At 51.1% G+C, this 18982-nt stretch overlaps 1 protein-coding gene across 2 annotated transcripts in view; it reads left to right on the top strand.

The window, feature by feature from the left end:
- UBOX5 (U-box domain containing 5) overlaps window positions 1-17679 on the top strand; it is a 33321-nt gene extending 15642 nt beyond the window's left edge. The window contains exons 2-5 of one of the 2 annotated variants that reach the window (XM_051845220.3): window positions 8789-8883; window positions 9990-11190; window positions 15514-15675; window positions 17004-17679. In XM_051845220.3, the coding sequence (XP_051701180.2) occupies window positions 8830-8883; window positions 9990-11190; window positions 15514-15675; window positions 17004-17125 (1539 nt within the window). In that variant the 5' untranslated portion in view covers window positions 8789-8829 and the 3' untranslated portion in view covers window positions 17126-17679. Of the gene's footprint in view, window positions 1-8788; window positions 8884-9989; window positions 11191-15513; window positions 15676-16998 lie in introns of both variants that reach the window. The other variant, XM_051845219.3, reaches the window with a different exon arrangement.
- The last annotated feature ends 1303 nt before the right edge of the window (window positions 17680-18982 follow it).

The raw sequence follows: 18982 nt of genomic DNA, 5'->3' as shown, positions 1-18982 counted from the left end.
CTGGGCCACAGCAGAGAGCTGGACTGAAAGAGGAGCAACCGGGATAGAATCCGGCGCCCCAAATGGGACTAGAACCCGGGGTGCCAGCGCTACAGGCAGAGGATTAGCCTAGTGAGCTGCAGTGCCAGCCCTAAATTCCTTTTTTTTTTTTAATTATTTATTTGAAAGGCAGAGCTAGAGAGAAGTAGAAGCAGAGAGAGAGAGAGAGAGAGAGAGAGGTCCTCCATCCACTAGTTCACTCCCCAGATGGCTGCGAACGCCAGAGCTGCCCCAATCTGAAACCAGGAGCCAGGAGCCTCTTCTAGGTCTCCCACAGGGATGCCAGGGACCCAAGGATTTGGGCCATCCTCCACTGCCTTCCCAGGTCATTGCAGAGAGCCCGAGCAGAAGTAGAGCAGCTGGGACTCAAACCAGTGCCCATATGAGATACCGGCACTGCAGGTGGTGGCCCTACCTGCTACGCCACAGCACCAGCTCCTCAAATTGCCTTTTTTCCCCTCAAGATAGATAGATAGATAGATAGATAGATAGATAGATTGATTGATTTAAAGTCAGAGTTACACCAAGAGAGGAGAGGCAGAGAGAAAGAGAGAGGTCTTCCATCCACTGGTTCACTCCCCAGTTGGCCACAACGGCCAGAACTGAGCCTATCCGAAGCCAGGAGCCAGGAGCTTCTTTTGGGTCTCCCATGCAGGTGCAGAGGCCCAGGGACTTGGGCCATCTTCCACTGCTTTCCCAGGCCATAGCAGAGAGCTAGATTGGAAGTAGAGCAGCTGGGACTCGAACAGGTGCCCCCATGAGATGCTGGCACTGCAGGCAGCAGCTTTACCTGCTATGCCACAGTGCTGGCCCCTCAAATTGCTTTTTAAGGAAAATCTTGGTCCTGCCAATAGTCCTCTTCCCACCTCTGTGTGGAAGTGAGCTAGCCTCCTGTTCAAGCACCTTACCTCATGACTCTTCCACCTTCAGAGGTTGTCAGACCCACTAGTCAACTGTAAAAGCAGATGGACCTAGACTTGACAAGTGCAGACTTGCCCTCCTCAGCACTTAACAAATTGCAATTTCAGGGAATCTGTACAGAGACTGTTCGGCCCATCCATATTACATTCTCTCTTTTGGGTCTGGTGCCATGGAATGGTGGATTAAAGCCACTGCCTACAGTGCCAGCATCCCATATGGGTGATGATTCGAGTCCTGGCTGCTCCCCTTCTTTTTTTTTATTTTTTTAAATATTTATTTTTGTTTATTTTAAAGACAGAGTTACGGGGAGAAGTAGAGACAGGGGGGGGGGATCTTCCATCGCTGGTTCACTCCTGAAATGGCAGCTATAGCCAGAGCTGAGCCGATCTGAAGCCAAGAGCCAGGAATTTCTTCCGGGTGTCCCATGTGGGCACAGGGGCCCAAGGACCTGGGCCATCTACTGCTTTCCCAGGCCATAGCAGAGAGCTGGATTGGAAGTGGAGCAACCAGCACTCGAACTTGTGCCCATATGGGATGCTGGCACTGCAGGTCAGGTCCTTAACCCACTCTGCTACAGCGCCAACCCCTCTTTAAAGATTTATTTATTTGAAAGGCAGAGTTACAGAGAGGCAGAAGGAGAGAGAGGGAGGGAGAGGGAGGGAGAGAGAGGGAGGGAGGGAGGGAGGGAGGTTCTCCATCCGCTGGTTCACTCCCCAAATGGTGGCAACAGCCAGATCTGAAGCCAGGAGCTTCTTCCGGGACTCCCATGTATGTGTGCAGGTGCCCAAGCACTTGGGCCATCTTCTACTGCTTTCCAAGGCCATAGCAGAGAGTTGGATCCAAAGTGGAGCAGCCAGGACTCGAACCAGCATCCGTATGGGATGCTGGCACTGCAGGTGGCAGATTTACCTGTTATACCACAGCGCTGGCCCCTGCTCCACTTCTGATCCAGCTCCCTGCTAATGTGCCTAGGAAAACGGCAGAGGATGGCTCAAGTCCTTGGGCCCTCCTATCAACGTGGGAGATGTGGAAGAAGCTCCTGGCTCTTGGCTCCTGGCTTCAGCCCAGCCTAGCCCAGCCCGGTTGTAGCCATTTGGGGATTGGGGAGTGAACCAGGAGATGGAAGCTCTCTTTCTTTCTCTACCTCTGCCTTTCAAATACATAAGTAAATCTTTTAAAAAAAAAAATCCCTCTAACGCCAGCCCACGTGGCACCTCTTATCTCCTGCCTGGCATCCTTGGTGGCTGCTGCTTATCTTACTCCCAGTCACCATGTGGCAGTTCTTGGCAGTTTGAATCCTCCACTGTAGCAAAAGTCAATGTTAACACACTGATAAAAACTCAGTGGAAAACCTGTGAAGATTCAAAGGACACCAGGGTGGCAGGGCCCATGTGGGAGAACCACAATTTTAGTGATTCTGTCACTTCTTGAGCGGAGCCTCCAAGCAGAGTCCTGGACCATCCCCACGTTCATCATCACTGCAGCCAACACTGCGCTCCGCCCCACTGCACATCCTCTGCCAAACTGCTTGGCGCTAGGCAGCCTGTTAGCAGGAGCCTTCGGAAGAGACAGCTCTCTAAAGCTGACTGCTGTTTTGTCAGGTGGTAGAAATGATCAGATAGAGAATGATCACTTTTACCACCTAACAAAATTTTCAGTTCATGAGAAGATGTTCTCTTGGGTTTCAGTCTAGAACAGTTGTTTCTCCGAGCAACTTAATCTTTTATGGTATGAATATTAATTATATTTCTTCTTCATTTTGGCTGCTAAGAAGGCTCAGACTAAAATCTGTGGCCCATCTCTCAAATTCCTCTTTGCCTAAAATACTTATTTTTATGTCATAGAATGTATTATGAAAGAATCACTTTGGGACAGGATGGAGTATAAATAAATAATATCACCTCTTTTAATGGACATTCATTATCCATTGTCATTATTTGTAACTTTTTACTATTAGGATATTAAGATAAAAATCTTAAGTACATTTTTGTCTCTCCCCCCCACCTTTGATCTTAGTACAATCTTACTTTTTTATAAGGGATCCTTTATGTTTATGTTTCTTGTTGAGATTCCTTTTCATGAATCTTATCCCATTAGTTTTTCTGTGTATTCCTAATACAGTCTCACATTAGAGTGCCTCAGCTTGATATCTGGCTCCAGCTCTTGACTCTACCCTCCTACTAACTGATCCCAGGAGGCAGCAGTGACAGTTCAAGTGGGTTCTTTTTTTTTTTTTTTTTTTTAAAGATTTGTTTATTTCAAAGGCAGAGTTACACAGAGACAGAGAGAGAGAGAGAGGTCTTCCATTCACTGGTTCACTCCCCAAATGGCCACAATGGCTGGAACTGGACTTATCTGAAGCCAGGAGCTTCTTCCAGGTCTCCCATGTGGGTACAGGGGCCCAAGCACTTGGGCCGTCTTCTAATGCTTTCCCAGGCTGTAGCAGAGAGCTGAGTCAGAAGTGGAGCAGCCAGGACTCGAACTATATGGGATGCCAGCACTGCAGGCAGTGGCTTTACCTGCTATGCCATAGCGCCAGCCCTGGGAGCTAATTAAAACATCAGAAGATATCATTTGATACACACTAGTTATACTGGAAAGTCTTTATAAACAGTGTTGGTAGGAATGTGGATTGGTACAACTTTGGGAAACAATTTTGTATCATAGGCATGCCATATAACAGTTACCTTTCAAGTTAAGTGTCACATTAGTGGGTCCTTGTCACTTTGGGATGACAAGGCAAATATTAAGAAATAAGGAGTGGGCCTTTGGCCTCACGGTTAAGATGCTAGTTCAGATGCTTGGATCCCATATCATGGCACCTAGGCTTGAACCCAGCTCCATTCCTGATTTCCAACTTCCTGCTCATGTACACACTGGGAGGCAACACGTAGTGGCTCATGTCTTTGAGTCTCTGCCACTCATGTGAAATATATATATATTTAAATAGGAATAACTCACTATCTCCTACTATATATATATATATATATATATATACATTTACACACACACACACACACATATATATATAATAGTCCATATATAATATACTGGTACACTGGTATCATATGTAGTGAATTATAATACATTCCTGTTTGGGTAGACTGTAACTACTTACATTCATGATGAAACTTAGTAACATTGTGTCATGTGAAAAAAGTCTCCCTCATGGTGGCAGGAGGCCCAAATACTTGGGTCATTTTCTGCTACTTTCCCAGATACATTAGCAAGGAGCTGGGATTCAGACCAACACTCCAATATGAGATGGCAGTGTCACAAGTAGTGCCTTAACCTGCTGCACCACAACCCCAGCCCCAACATATGTTCTTCTGTATGTATGCAAGTACATGGAGGGGCCAACGTGACATAGCAGGTTAAGCCACTCCTAGCAACACCAGCATCCCATATGGACATATGGGATTGGGGTCCCAACTGCTGCACTTCCCATCCAGCTCCCTGCTAGTGTGCCTGGGAAAGCAGTAGAAAATGGCCCAAGTCCTTGGGCCCCTGCACCCATATGGGAGACCTGGATAAAAGTCCTGGCTCCTTGGGGCCGTTTGGAGAATGAACCAGCAGATGGAGGATTGATCTCTCTACCTCTCTGTCTCTCCTCTCTCTCTAACTCTGCCTTTCAAATAGATAAATAAATTGTATTTAAAAAATTAGTTCAGGGGCTAGTGCTGTGGTGCAGCAGGTGAAAGCCACTGCCTACAGCACTGGCATCCCATATGGGCACCGGTTCTAGTCCTGGCTGCTTCACTTCTGATTCAGGTCTCTGCTGTGGCCTGGGAAAGCAGTAGAAGATGGCCCAAGTGTTTGGGGCCCTGCACCCTCGTGGGAGACCCGGAAGAAGCTCCTGGCTCCTGGCTTTGGATCAGCTCAGCTCTGGCCATTGTGGACATTTGGCAAGTGACCAGAGGATGGAAGACCTCTCTCTCTCTCTGGCTCTACCTCTTTCTGTAACTCTGTCTTTCAAATAAATAAAATAAATCTTAAAAAAAATTAGTTCATGGAAATTAGAATTGAAATATGTTTATTTTTGGTGCAAAAAAAGCCTTGAAATCTGCATAGTGTTTTTATAATACACATTTTTCCATGAACTTTCTGAAGACCTCTCAAATGCATTTATTTAGAATTTTACACCAGAATAAACTTATCTTTTAATTCCATGAACTTAAAAAAAATTTTTTTTGAAGGCAGAGCAACAGAGAGGGAGTTATAGACAGAGAGATCATCCATTTGCTAATTCACTCCCCAAATGGCCACAACAGCCAGGAACTCCATCTTACTCTCCCACGTGGGTGGCAAGGGCCCAAGCACTTTGGCCATCTACCACTGCCTTCCCAAGTGCATTAGCAGGAAGCTGGATTAGAAAGAGTAGCCAGGTCTTGAACTGGCACTCCAGTATAGGATGCCAGCATTGCAAATAGCAGTGCCCTGGTACCTTTTCATGAACTTTTTGAAGTCCCCCCATATTAAATATTTCACTAAAGGAATCTGGCATTCATTTACAACATATGTGTGAGTGCATTTTTATATCCATTATTATACAGTTGTCTAATTTCTTTCCTTTGGTGTGTTCCTAGGTGCTTACTTACCAATTTAAAAGACATGTTATCCATTTACTCTCAATTATCTTTCTTTTTAAAAAAAGATTTATTCATTTATTTGAAAGAATTATATATAGAGAAGAGAGAGAGAGAGATCTTTCATCCTCTGGTTCTCTCCTCAAATGGCTGTAATGGCCAGGGCCCAGGCTGAAACCAGGAGCTTCATCCTGGTCTCCCTCATGGGTTCAGGGGCCCAAGGACTTGGGCCATCCTCTGCTGCTTTCCCAGATGCATTAACAGGAAGCTGGATTGGAGGTGGAGCAGCTGTGACTTGAACCAACACCTATATGGGATGTCGGAACTGCAGGTGGTGTCTTAACCCACTACACCACAGAGCTGGCCCAAATTATGTTTTTATATGCATAAATTTTAAACTTTATGTAGCCAAATCATGGCACATGTTTAGGAAGGCCCCAAAGATTATAGAAAATACCCATCTAAAATTTCTTCTAGTCGTGTTGTTGTTCCATTTAATTCTTGAATTAATCTGGAAATTATTCTGATATAATGTGTGAAGTTGAGGTCTACCAAATTTTTGTTGCAAATGGCAAGCCAGATTGTAAGAAATTTATTTATTTATTTTTTTTTTTTTTTTTTGACAGGCAGAGTGGACAGTGAGAGAGAGAGAGACAGAGAGAAAGGTCTTCCTTTGCCGTTGGTTCACCCTCCAATGGCCGCCGCGGTCAGCGCGCTGCGGCCGGCGCACCGCGCTGATCCGATGGCAGGAGCCAGGAGCCAGGTGCTTTTCCTGGTCTCCCATGGGGTGCAGGGCCCAAGCACCTGGGCCATCCTCCACTGCACTCCCTGGCCACAGCAGAGGGCTGGCCTGGAAGAGGGGCAACCGGGACAGAATCCGGCGCCCCGACCGGGACTAGAACCCGGTGTGCCGGCGCCGCTAGGCGGAGGATTAGCCTAGTGAGCCGCGGCGCCGGCCTATTTATTTTTATTTTTATTTTTTGACAGGCAGAGTGGACAGTGAGAGAGAGAGACAGAAAGGTCTTCCTTTGCCATTGGTTCACCCTCCAGTGGCTGCCGCGGCTGGCACACTGCGGCCGGCGCACCACGCTGATCCAATGACAGGAGCCAGGTACTTATCCTGGTCTCCCATGGGGTGCAGGGCCCAAGCACCTGGGCCATCCTCCACTGCACTCCCTGGCCACAGCAGAGAGCTGGCCTGGAAGAGGGGCAACCGGGACAGAATCCGGCGCCCTGACCGGGACTAGAACCCGGTGTGCCAGCGCTGCAAGGCAGAGGATTAGCCTAGTGAGCCGCGGCGCCAGCCAGAAATTTTTTTGAAAGATTTTTTTATTTGAAAGGCAGAGTTATAGAGAGGCAGAAGCAGAGAGAGAGAGAGAGAGAGAGAGAGAGAGAGAGAGAGGGAGGGAGGGAGGGAGGGAGAGAGAATGGTCTTCCATTTGCTGGTTCACTCCCTAAATGACCACAAATCCCAGAGCTAAGCTGATCAGGAGCCAGGAACTTCTTCCAGGTCTCCTATTTGGGTGCAGAGGTGTAAGGACTTGGGCCATCTTCCACTGCTTTCCCAGGCCACAGCAGAGAGCTGGATCAGAAGTGAGCAGCCAGGTTTTGAACCAGTGCCCATATGGGATGCTGGCACTGCAGGCAGCGGCTTTACCCACTATGCCACAGCTGGCTCCTATAAGAATTAAATTAAACAAAATTTAGGTGGCTGCCTCTACACTGTTGTTTGTGTGCCTGCTAGGCCAGAGTTGTGTTTTTGCTGGTAGGGGATCCGTGTCTAAAGATTCACTGGAATGGTGAGCCCCAAGTTTGCTTAAACACAGTGCAGATAAAACCCCTTAAATTATCACCCTGATTGGAGAAATGAATCCCATTCTCTCTTATTAGGCATATGAAGTGGGATTTTTAATCAGCAAAAATTATTTTATGCACTTTTAAAAATTTTATTTAGAAGGAGAGAGAGCTCCCACCTGCTGGTTCGCTTCTCCAATGCCTATAACAGCCAGGAACCAGGATCCCAATCCAGGTCTCCCACATGGATGACCCAAATACTTGAGCCATCACCACTGCCTCCTGGAGTCTGCATTGGCAGGAAGCTCGAGTCTGGTGCTGGAACCAGGAACCTAATCCAGGCACTTCAGTATGGGTCACAGGCATCTTCTCCACTAAGCTCCACTCCTCCTATGAGTAGAATTTTGCAAGTCCTTTTGTCAGCCTTGCCCTTCTCGTCCTTGTAATTTCTCAACTTCAACCTTAGGAGCAGGTATCTCCTGATTGCTGAGCCATGGGTTAAGGGCAAAGGGTAGCTATCCTTGGGGTGGTCTCCTCTGGGCAGCTTTGTCTCCGTTACCATTTGCTACTGAGTTTCATACCCCAGTGAGTTTTGAAGACATTTTCCATTTGGCTTCAAACAGGAAAGCAGTTTATCATGGCTCTAGGAATACACCTTCCCGGCTTGCTTCTGATTCTGGCATTTAAGTCATCAGAGAAACTAATGTGTTATGGTATGTAGAGTTAAGTCAGAGGGTAGCCCTGTCCTATGGCTAACATGTCTGCCAGATGGAAAAGCATAGAACAGCCGGCCAGCATCACCCAAGGAGTTTGGATCCATTGGAGAGGCCAGCCTCCCACTGGAAGATTTGTTTCTGGTGGCTTCTGTGCTTCCCTAAAAAGAGTACCAAAGGCTAGCAGACATTGGCCATTAGAAGAACTAGATGTCCCATAAGGTGCTTTCCCATCCTAAGATTTTCTGTTTCTCAATTACGATGTGTTCGATTCTTTTGTTTTTGTTTTAATAAGAAAATGTGATTTCATCGGCAAGTGTTAAATGATGAGATGCCCAGCACCGTGTTGGTTATTTCTGTGACCCTTTGCAATCTCAACCTTCTGTTCTTTCTCTGAGCTCAGCCACTTTTGATCCCCCCCTTTCCTGTGTGGAGCCCCCTGCAGGGCAAATAAGCCTTCCTCCATTGGGTCCTTGGAATGACTGTCAGTCAGACAACTGGTGGTCTGTGGCGACCTGCCAAGCCTGCAACTCCTTCATCACCTTTCAGTGACTGATTTTTTTCCCAGCATCATATGTTGGGTACAAGGAGAATGAATGTAGCCTGACAGTATATAGGGCTTAAAGGTTTTGTTGCCATCCTGTTTTATTCTCTTTTCTTGGGAATTGACTCTTTAAAGTTTGGAATTGAATTTTAACTTGTCTGTCTAATACCAAGTTTTATTTTTTATTGAAGGCTGTTTCTGATGCTTGGAAGCTATCCTTTCAGCTGCAAAGATGGTAATAAACCTTTGTCTCCCACAGTTCAGACCAAGAGTCCACTGCAACAAGGTAAACAAAACAAATATATACACATAAATGTACAGTCTGTATTTGTTCGCGTTTTTCCCTGTTTTCTGCTGTGGATATGTGGACTTGAGTCAGGCATCCTGGGCCCTCACCGTTTGCGGTCCCTCCAGCTGGTATCTCAGCAAGCCTGGGCCAGGCTCACTTCTAGAAGAGAGAGCCCCAGTGGGAGGTGAGCTGTGGCTCATTTTGTGCAAAGTCTTCTTTCCTCTAAGATGATCAACGTCAGTTCCACCCAGAGTCAGAGCACAGAGAGAAATACTGTCTGCCCCCAGTTCTTCTTGCTGGTATTTCTGCTAGCAAGTACTTGTTACTGGATTCCTTGTTGCTCATTCTTTGAATTAAACTCCCTCCCTGTTGTGCGAAGGAACATATCTGATTTACAGAGCAGAGCCGGGGGCCAAGGAGGCACTGAAGCCCTTCTCCCATGTGGAGTCTGCACACAGCGTACTGTTTCACGTTCCCAGATGGTTAGGCCCACTCCTTCAGATAGAGATATCTTAAAATTGCTGTTGGTTGTAACAAGTACTAGCAATACGAATTACTTATAACCTACACCCCCAGCACATCCACTGTTCTCAGTTTATCGTGGTTTCTCCATGATCCTTGTCCTTTACACACTTTTTTTCTAATCAAATTTCTTTTCCTAGACTTACAAGAAGCTTGTTTTATTATATTTATATATTATAACAGTTTCCTAGGGAAACTGATAATAGTGGTAGAGTCCAAATATGAAAATGAGAATTTAAATGAACATTTTTGTTTTTCCCTTAATCTGCATTTTTTATCCTCTCAAATTAAAAGCCACTAATATTTATATGCCTGCCCCCTTTTCACCAAGATGTCATTTTGAAGGGACTTTTGATTGGGTTGGGCAGAGACTTGGTTGTCCTCAGTCTTTGACCTGATCTTGGGTGCTTGCCCCCCCCCCCAAAAAAAAAAAAACAACCTGGGGGCAATTCAGTCCATAGGAAATTCTTAAATGAGGAACTTCAGACTTTGTTTAAAGAGCTTTCTTAGAAGTGACAGATTCTTAAGAACTAGTTCCCCTCATTTGGATCAATGTATCTCATGTTTGTCATTCAACGTAGATATCAGCTGATGGTTATGAAGTAGAAAATCTCATCTCTGAAGACCCCACAAAGAGAAGCCATGGCTTTAGGACAGAGTATTTCATTAAGCCACCAGTCTACGTGACAGTGTCCTTTCCCTTTAATGTGGAAATCTGTAGGATTAACATAGACCTCACAGCTGGGGGCGGTCAGAACATCACAGGCCTGGAAGTGTACACGTCCGCCTTAGCCAGCAGAGCATCTTGGAGTACGCCTGAGTGCCAGACCCTGGGCCCAGCTGAGCCACCTGTCCCGGACAAGGAGGCCTTCACTTTGGTAGGCAAAGTCTTACTGAAAAACCAGAGCCAAGTGGTGTTTAGCCACAGGGGCTTCAAGGCCAGGCCACCTTTTGGACCAGTGGAAGTCACCCTCCTCTCCCCTGCTGTTGTGGCCCAGGAGCTCTGGAATAAAGGGACTCTTTCCCTTAGCCACGTGGCCCATCTCAAGATCTGCATCACCCACATGACAGGTGGCGGTGTCCCTTGCATCAAACGGTTGGAAGTGTGGGGTCAGCCGGCCAAGACCTGCTCTCAGGAGGTGATAGACAGCATCCTGCTGGTTGCCTCAGAGAGCCTGCCGCAGGACCTGGCTCCTCAGGCCCCGGCCTTGCCCATGGAGAGTGACTGTGACCCCGGGGGGCAGTTGGAGGGCCAGGAGGCCCCCTCCAGCCTGCAGGAGCTGGCTGAGGGAATTCAGGATGTGCCCGAGGAGTTCCTGGATCCTATCACCCTGGAGATCATGCCTTGCCCCATGCTGCTGCCCTCGGGTAAGGTCATCGACCAGAGCACGCTGGAGAAGTGTAACCGCAGTGAAGCTGCGTGGGGCCGAGTGCCCAGCGACCCTTTCACGGGAGTAGCCTTCACTGCACACTCCCAACCCCTGCCTCACCCCTCCCTGAAGGCCCGGATCGACCACTTCCTGCTCCAGCACTCCATCCCTGGCTGCCACCTGCTTGGGAGAGCACAGACTGCATTAGCAGTGACCCCTTCTTCCATTGCTCTGCCCTCTCGGAAGAGGAAGATGGAACTGGCTGAACACGCCCCACATAGTAGCCTTGGTGTCAGTGCTTCCTGTTTTTCTACCACAAGCCCTCCGGTCTTACCCACTACCTCAGAGCACACCGCTAAGAGAATGAAAGCCAGCAGTGAGCTCGGCTTCACGCACATGGACTGCTCAACAGGTAATTTGCCACCCTGTGTCTGGGGCCCTTTGCCATCCCTGCTCTTGCCGGTGCCGCCGCCCAGCACCACTGCCCTCTGCCTTATGCTTGCCAGCTGAAATTCCTCAGACTGGTGCCCAGGCCTCCTGCTCCTCTCTCCTCAGCATGCGGTCCCACAGCTCTGTCCCCGGCAGGCCCTGCAGGGTTAGCATGTTCTCACTGAGCAGGCTTCAGTCTGCGTGTTTGCTGCTCCACCCAGTGATCCACACTGGCTGTTGTGCCTTCCTTGGGCTCCCTTCACGTGCCCTGGCCCGGTCCACAGTTCTTACTTGCCTTGAAGCTTCTGGTCAGAGCTGCTGGAGAGACATGGATCCTTCAAAGCAGACCATTTGGGACACCTGCATCCCATATCAGTTGCTGGTTCCAGTCCTGGCTACTCAGCACTTCAGATCCAGCTTCCTCTTAATGCATCTGGGAGGCAGCAGATCATGGCCCACGTACCTGAGCCCTGCCACCCACATGGGAGCCCCAGCCTGGCTCCCTGGCTTCCGGCTGCAGCTTGCTGTTGTAGGCATTTTGGGAGTGAATCAGCAGATGGAAGATTCTCTCTCTCTCTCTCTCTCTCTCTCTCTCTCCTCTCACTCTCTCTGTCACTCTGATAAATAAGTCTTTGAAATAAATAAATCTAAAAAAAAGAAAGCTTAGAGAATAGAGCAAAATCAGTAAACTGCACTATAAAATTGATTAAAAGGTCAGTGATTTTTTGGAATATAAGAAATAGGTAAGAGGTTTTTTTTTTTTTGTTTTGTTTTGCGGGGCAGCCCCGAGCCAGCAATTTGGGCAGGCGCCCTGTCCTGTTTCCAGGTCGTGCCCCACTCTGGCCTCGTGGAGGGCCAGGGGCTGTGCGCGTACCCAGGAGGGCTGGGGCTGGCACAGACGCCTCCCTGTCCCCCACTGTTGGCTCGGAGCAGCTCCTTTGATTTTTTTTTTTTTTTTTTTTGACAGGCAGAGTGGACAGTGAGAGAGAGAGACAGAGAGAAAGGTCTTCCTTTGCCATTGGTTCACCCTCCAATGGCCGCCGCGGCCGGCGCGCTGCGGCCGGCACACCGCGCTGATCCGATGGCAGGAACCAAGTACTTATCCTGGTCTCCCATGGGGTGCAGGGCCCAAGGACTTGGGCCATCCTCCACTGCACTCCCTGGCCACAGCAGAGAGCTGGCCTGGAAGAGGGGCAACCGGGACAGAATCCGGAGCCCCGACCGGGACTAGAACCCGGTGTGCCGGCGCCGCAAGGCGAAGGATTAGCCTAGTAAGCCACGGCGCCGGCCTAAGGTAAGAGTTTTAAAGTTAGTTTCAGAAAAAGAAACTGCTATTTTAACTAAGTTTAGCATAGATTTTTTAAGAAGCAATATAGTCGGCCGGCGCCTCGGCTCAATAGGCTAATCCTCTACCTGTGGCGCCAGCGCGCCGGGTTCTAGTCCCGGTCAGGGCTCCAGATTCTGTCCTGGTCGCTCCTCTTCCAGGCCAGCTCTCTTCTGTAGCACGGGAGTGCAGTGGAGGATGGCCCAAGTCCTTGGGCCCTGCACCCACATGGAGACCAGGAGAGGCACCTGGCTCCTGGCTTCGGATCAGCACGGTGTGCCGGCCGCAGCGCGCTGGCCGCAGCGGCCATTAGGGGATGAACCTACGGCAAAAGGAAGACCTTTCTCTCTGTCTCTCTCTCTCACTGTCCACTCTGCCTGTCAAAAAATAAATAAAATAAAAAATAAATACAAAAAAAGAGCAATCTATAAGGCCGGCGCCGCGGCTCACTAGGCTAATCCTCCGCCTTGCGGCGCCGGCGCACCGGGTTCTAGTCCCGGTCGGGGCGCCGGATTCTGTCCCGGTTGCCCCTCTTCCAGGCCAGCTCTCTGCTGTGGCCAGGGAGTACAGTGGAGAATGGCCCAAGTCCTTGGGCCCTGCACCCCATGGGAGACCAGGAGAAGCACCTGGCTCCTGCCATCAGATCAGCGAGGTGCGCCGGCCGCAGCGCACTGGCTGTGGTGGCCATTGGAGGGTGAACCAACGGCAAAGGAAGACCTTTCTCTCTGTCTCTCTCTCTCACTGTCCACTCTGCCTGTCAGAAAAAAAAAAAAAGAGTAATCTAGTCATATAGCTTAAACATTATACATACATACACACATGCACAGTTTGTATGATTATCCTGTGGGTTTTTTTCTCCAAATTTTATTTATTTATTTGAGAGGCAGATAGAGCACTCTCATCTGTTGATTCATTCCCCAGATACCTGCAATGGCCAGAGCTGGGCCAAGCCAGAATGGGGGGCTGGGAACCCCATCTGCGTCTCCCACATGGGTAGAAGAGACCGAAGCACTTGAGCTACTGCTGTTGCTTCTCGGGGTACACGTGAGCAGGAACGTGGGGCCAGGCGTCAGAGCCAGGCATCAAACCCAGACACTCTGGGGAGGGATACCAGTGTGGTTTTCTTTCTTCTTTTTTTAAGCAGAAAAGAAAGCCAGAGACAGATAGCTCCCAGTCACCGGCTCACTCAGCTAGGGCTGAGCCAGGCCAGAGCCAGGAGCCAGGAGCTCGGTCCAGGTCTGCCACATGGTTGACGGGGATCCAACTACTTAAGGCATCACCTCCTCTGCCTTCAAGAGTGTGAAATAACAGGAGCAGAGTCAGCACTTGAACCTAGGCACTCACATATGGACGTAGGTATCCAAAGTGGCATCCTTTTTTTTTTTTTTAAGATCTATTTTATTCATTTGAAAGGCAGAGCTAGAAAAAGACCACAGAGAAAGAGATCTTCCATCCACTGGTTCTCTCCCCAAATGACACAGTGACCAGGGTTGGGTCACAGCGAAGCCAGGAGCCAAGAATTCCACCCATGTGAGTGGCAGGGGCCCACGCACTGGGGTCATCTACCACTGCTTTCCCAGGTGCATTCCCAGGTAGCTGGGTCCGGCGTGCAGCAGCTGGAACTGGAACCGGCACGCATCTGGGTTTTGCAGCAGGCTCCATAACTTGCTGTACCCCAAGAGCAGCTCCCACAGCAGCATCTCACCCTCTAACCAAGTGCACGCTCCCGGGTGCAGCGTCTCAGCTGCTAGAGCACGTGTCCGTCCCTGTTTGCTATGTTTTACTTAGGACTTCTGCATTCATTAATGAGCTTGGACTACGGTTATGTGTATGTGTGCTATCTTTGTTTTAATATCAGTGATCTTGTTCCATAAAAAGAATTTGGAAAATTTTCTTTCCATACTCCTTTCATTCCAATACTGTGGAACAGTTTAATAGTATTAGAATCATCTAATCTGTATGCTTTCAATAGAGTTCCCTGGAGACTATGAGTACACGGTGCTTCTGGAAGATAGCGCTTTGACAACTTTCTTTTCTTGCTCTAAAAGGTTATGCAAATAGTACACTTAATGGTTACATCTGTGTGTTTGCTCCTGAGAGTAAATTTCAGTTAACATGATGCCCAGAAACTCCTGGAAGCATCAGAGATGTGAGGGGGTGAGACAGGGAGTGGTCCACAGACCCCAATATCTGCTTGTGGGGGTCTCATGGTGTTGGCTTTGGCACAGGGTGACATGGGACCATACAGACTAGTGCTTCTTCAAGGCCCTTTGCCTTGACAAAATGTTCCGCTCCCCTCTTTGGGAAAATCTTGAAAATTCTGCTACCAGACAGGTCCCTGGGGCCTTTCTTGGACACCTGTCCTCTTCCCCTTTAGCCTCACCCTCGTCTCATGGCTTGGCTTCCTGTCGACCACACTCAGGGTTTCCCTGAATCTTGGAGTGATCAGAGTGAGGTCCTAGTTATTCCACGTGGTACAGCTGCTGTGCCTTTTTTTTTTTTTTAACAGGACACAAACCATTTGAGCACACAGGCAAGCAACCCAGCAAAGTAGGGCCTCAGAAGGGAGGAGACAGAGAAAGAGAGGACTGAGAGGTCGCTGGGGAGGGAAGCAGAGGCCCGGAGCTGGTTACAGATCTGGTGTTTGCTTGCCTGTCATTTCCTAGGCCAGCAGGGAAGCCTTTTGAAAGACAGGTGCAGTGCTGCAGTAGAGCCACGAGATGGCCCACACCTGCCCCACAGTGTGCCCGGGGGAAGGCAGGCTGAGTAGAACCCAGGGCAGGCGGGCTGGGGGGGGAGCTGGCCAGGTTCCCGGGCTGTGACTCCTGTGTTCTGTCGTCACAGCCCGGCAGAAGACAGCAGGAAGAAGTCTCCACACTTATGTATAATAGGAGGCGGAAGTGCCATCTCCGTGGTCCTGAAGAGACTTGTTCTTTTGCTGAGCTTCGCTCTGGATGTTGTGACCTGTGCCTCTCTCAACAGGTCCTGTGTCCCATGAGCAGAAGCTGTCACAAAGCTTGGAAATTGCCTTGACGTCCACCCTTGGCACCATGCCTTCCTTCACAGCCCGGCTGACCAAGGGGCAGCTCCAGCACCTGGGCACAAGAGGGAGCAGCGCTTCTGGGAGGCCAGGCACCAACTCAGGTAACGGGCCCCTTGTAGAGGTTCACCTTCCGATCCATGTATGACATGCAGGACACACCTGATGCTGTCAGGTTGCTTCCCGTTTGGCCCACAGGAGGCACCCAGGCCAGTCCACTCTCTCACTTGGCATAGCATTCTGGGATGTTGAGGCAGAGGGCACGCTTTAGGGGATGCTGCGTTCTCTGGGGCGCTCAGCACAAGGACCGAGTTGCAGTTCTTGGTACCCGTCCCTCTGTGTCAGTGTCAGGCCCGTTCATGTGGATTGAGCACAGGCCATGTAAGGTGCCATACGAGGCCCCGAGAGTAAACAGGCACTGTCCTCACCCTTGAGAGGCTTCCAAAGACAGGACAGGAAGACCTGGGGGTATGAGAAGGGAAAAGCAAAGGAATAGGCAGTGGGGGAGGGCTTCCTGGACAAGGTGTGATGAGCCCCACCTCATGGAAGGGCATTCTAGGCAGAGCACAGGTCGGCCCCACAGCAGCCGGGTGTGTGCAGAAGAAAAGGGGTTTGAAGTTGCTGGACCCTAAAGGATGAGCATGTGGGTGAAGGTTGGGGGGGGGTTCCAGACTGTTCTGGAAGGCATTGAGATGGTCCCAGAAGGTGGTGTAAAGCAGAGGCCTGGGACCAGGTTGTACGGTGTCGCCCCAGGAGAGGAGGTGTGCTGAGTGACCAGGATGACAGCAGGGACAGAATGCAGAGGAGGGGCGGGCTTCAGAGGCATTGCCAAAGGAGATTGGGTTGGCAGCTAGACTGGAGAAGCAGACCACAAGGAAGATGGGTGAGCCACTCCAGAGGGCAAGGAGGTGAGGAAGGGGTCGGCACAGATGCAGCTTGGGGAGGCAGAGGTGACAGGAGCTGCCTGCTGTGACCTTCATTCAGGACACCCTGGGGGACTTGGGGGAGGAGGCAGAGCTTGCCCAGCAGGCGGGGCTGCCGGCTCAGGGCGGGAGGGAAGCGGCACAGACCTGTCCCTCTGCGACCTCCCTTCCACCCTGGACCATTTGCTGCCTTTTCCTTTTCTTGTCGCATCTCCCTGCAGTTTCTGTTGTCGGGGAGCTCGTCCCTTGTCCTGGCCTTGGCAGCCCATCTCAGGGGAAGTGGCTTTGCTAGGAGAGCAGGAAGAGCCCAGGCGTGCCCAGTGCTCTCCCAGCGGTCATGGGAGTTCTGAGATTCAAGGGAGTTGAACGAATACCTAGAGGGGCCCCCAGGCTCCCCACCACCCTCTCTTACCAGTTCACCAGAGGCGGGCTGGGGGGTGAAGCCGCGGACACCTGGGCGCAGCCTTCCCTAACCCTGGCCTCTCTCCCTCCCTGATGTACCAGAGCAGCCTGGGAGCATTCCGGGCCCCAAGTGTGCCTCCTGCGACAGCGTGTTTTCTCCCTACTTCAAAAAGGAGCCGGTGTACCAGCTTCCCTGTGGCCATCTCCTGTGCCGCCCCTGCCTGGGTGAGAAGCAGCGCTCCCTGCCCATGACGTGCATGGCCTGCCAGCGGCCATTCGCCAGCCAGGACGTGCTGCGGGTCCACTTCTGAGTGACTGCCTCAAGCGGAAGACCTGTTCCCAGCAGGAGCTGAGAGAGAGAGGAGCCAGGTCATGGCTCCCTGAGCCAGGCCAGGTTCCAGGCCTAGAGCGGCCTTTTCTTCCTCTGTCACCTCACAGTGTAGCACACCAAGTGAGAGGCCGGGCAGGGCCCTCCACTCCCGCTCAAGTGGCAATAGGATAACAAAGCCATAGGCTGGGCCCGGAGGGCTTAGCCCGCCCTCCTGTGCCTCCCAAGAGCCCAGGGCCTGCTGGAGCCAGGCCCACCCTGGCAGGAGCTCCCCTGCTCAGAGCCCCCAGGTTGTGTTCAGTGCCCTCACACAGTGGGGCTCCGCCTCCAGGGTCGCCCAGAGGGGGGCCTGGAGCATGGGCTGTGTAGCGCCTGACTCAGCCCCCAAGGACAGATGCTCCAAGCCTTAATAAAGTGATGGTGACGTCCGCTGTGGGCTCCCTCCTGGCAGAGCACTTGTTTGTGTCGTCACATTCTGTCCCCCCACCCCCCGCATCACATGAGAAGAAAGAACTGTCACAGGGCAGCCACCTGTCAGGCGGTGATTCATGGAAATCTCGAGCTCTCAGATCCGTCCTGTGTGTGAGGGCCCAGAATCGGGTTTGCAGGTGGGTGGGTGCGGTTGGCCGGAGGCAGGGGCCCCACCTCCCTCTGGCCCAGCACTCGTGTAAGCTGGGCCTCTGAGGGGATGTGTGTAGCCATTGCAGGGAAGATACTTGTTCTTAGGCTACATTTTTTTTTTCCAGTTTAGCTTTAGGGAGCCCCAGATGGAAAGTATGTATCCTGACAGCTCTGTTGGCTGTCAGGTGGATCGTGGATCCTCGTCACAGTAGCCTGTCAGGAAATGGACCCTGCTTCTCCAGTGCCTTCCAAGCACGTTTGAGAAGGAGCAGTCCAGAGATGTCTTGTTTCATCCTTGAACCCACCAGCAGGCCCTGTGGACAGGACAGGCCAAGGGCCGCACATTCCTGCTCCCTGCAGGCCCTCTGGGGCTCCAGTCCGGACCCTAGAATTTCCAGATCTGGTGTTGGCCTAGCGACTGCAGTTTCAGATTCCAGGGCACTTGACTCGTGCACAAAGCTGGCTGCGGAGAGGTGACGCCCTTCTCCCTACACTCCCAGTGGGGCCCTCACCTGAGACCCGGGCTCTGCACTGTGCCCTTTGACTTCCACTGTCTGTGCCAGTGTGAACTTGCCCTACCTCCTCATGTGCTGTGTTCTTGGAAAGGCCTCAGCAGCCGTGGTCTCAGGCTAACAGCTCTCTTTGCGCCCCAGCAGAGCCCTCTGATGCTGGGCCCCTCTCTGTGCAGGATGACCTGCCTACCTACCCCGGAGCCCCAGCACCGCCTGCAGGGGCCTGGCGACCTGCGTTTCTGTCAGGGCTCAGCTCCCCAGGCAGCTGTGGCGGGAAAGCAGGCATGGGAGCCACAGGGGCCAGCAAGACCTGTCCTGGGCCCAGGTGGAGCCACCCCACGAATCCCGGAGATGTGTCTGTATCTTCAGACCAAAAGGAAGCAGTCTTTTCAGCCCCCTTGCCAGAAACGCTAAGCCCTGTGGGGCTGTTGCTCCCTAGAAAATAGGAACAGAACTCTTGCTGCCAGCCGGCCCCCCGGGTGGGGCAGTTTATTTCTCACCTGAGCCTGAGGCCAGACACAAAATGGCTTCCCAGGAAACCCACAGAGTTCAACTCCATTGACCAGGGCCCCGCAGCCTTGCCGCGTCCCCGCTGCCCTCCAGAGACCCTCTGCCCGCTCGCCTG

This window comes from Oryctolagus cuniculus, chromosome 11 (genome assembly GCF_051225735.1).
Source record: "Oryctolagus cuniculus isolate XC-2025 breed Fujian yellow rabbit chromosome 11, ASM5122573v1, whole genome shotgun sequence".
Taxonomy (NCBI): Eukaryota; Metazoa; Chordata; class Mammalia; order Lagomorpha; family Leporidae; genus Oryctolagus; species Oryctolagus cuniculus.
The sequence above is the reverse complement of the archived record's forward strand: the minus strand, read 5'-3'. Positions and strand labels throughout refer to the sequence as shown.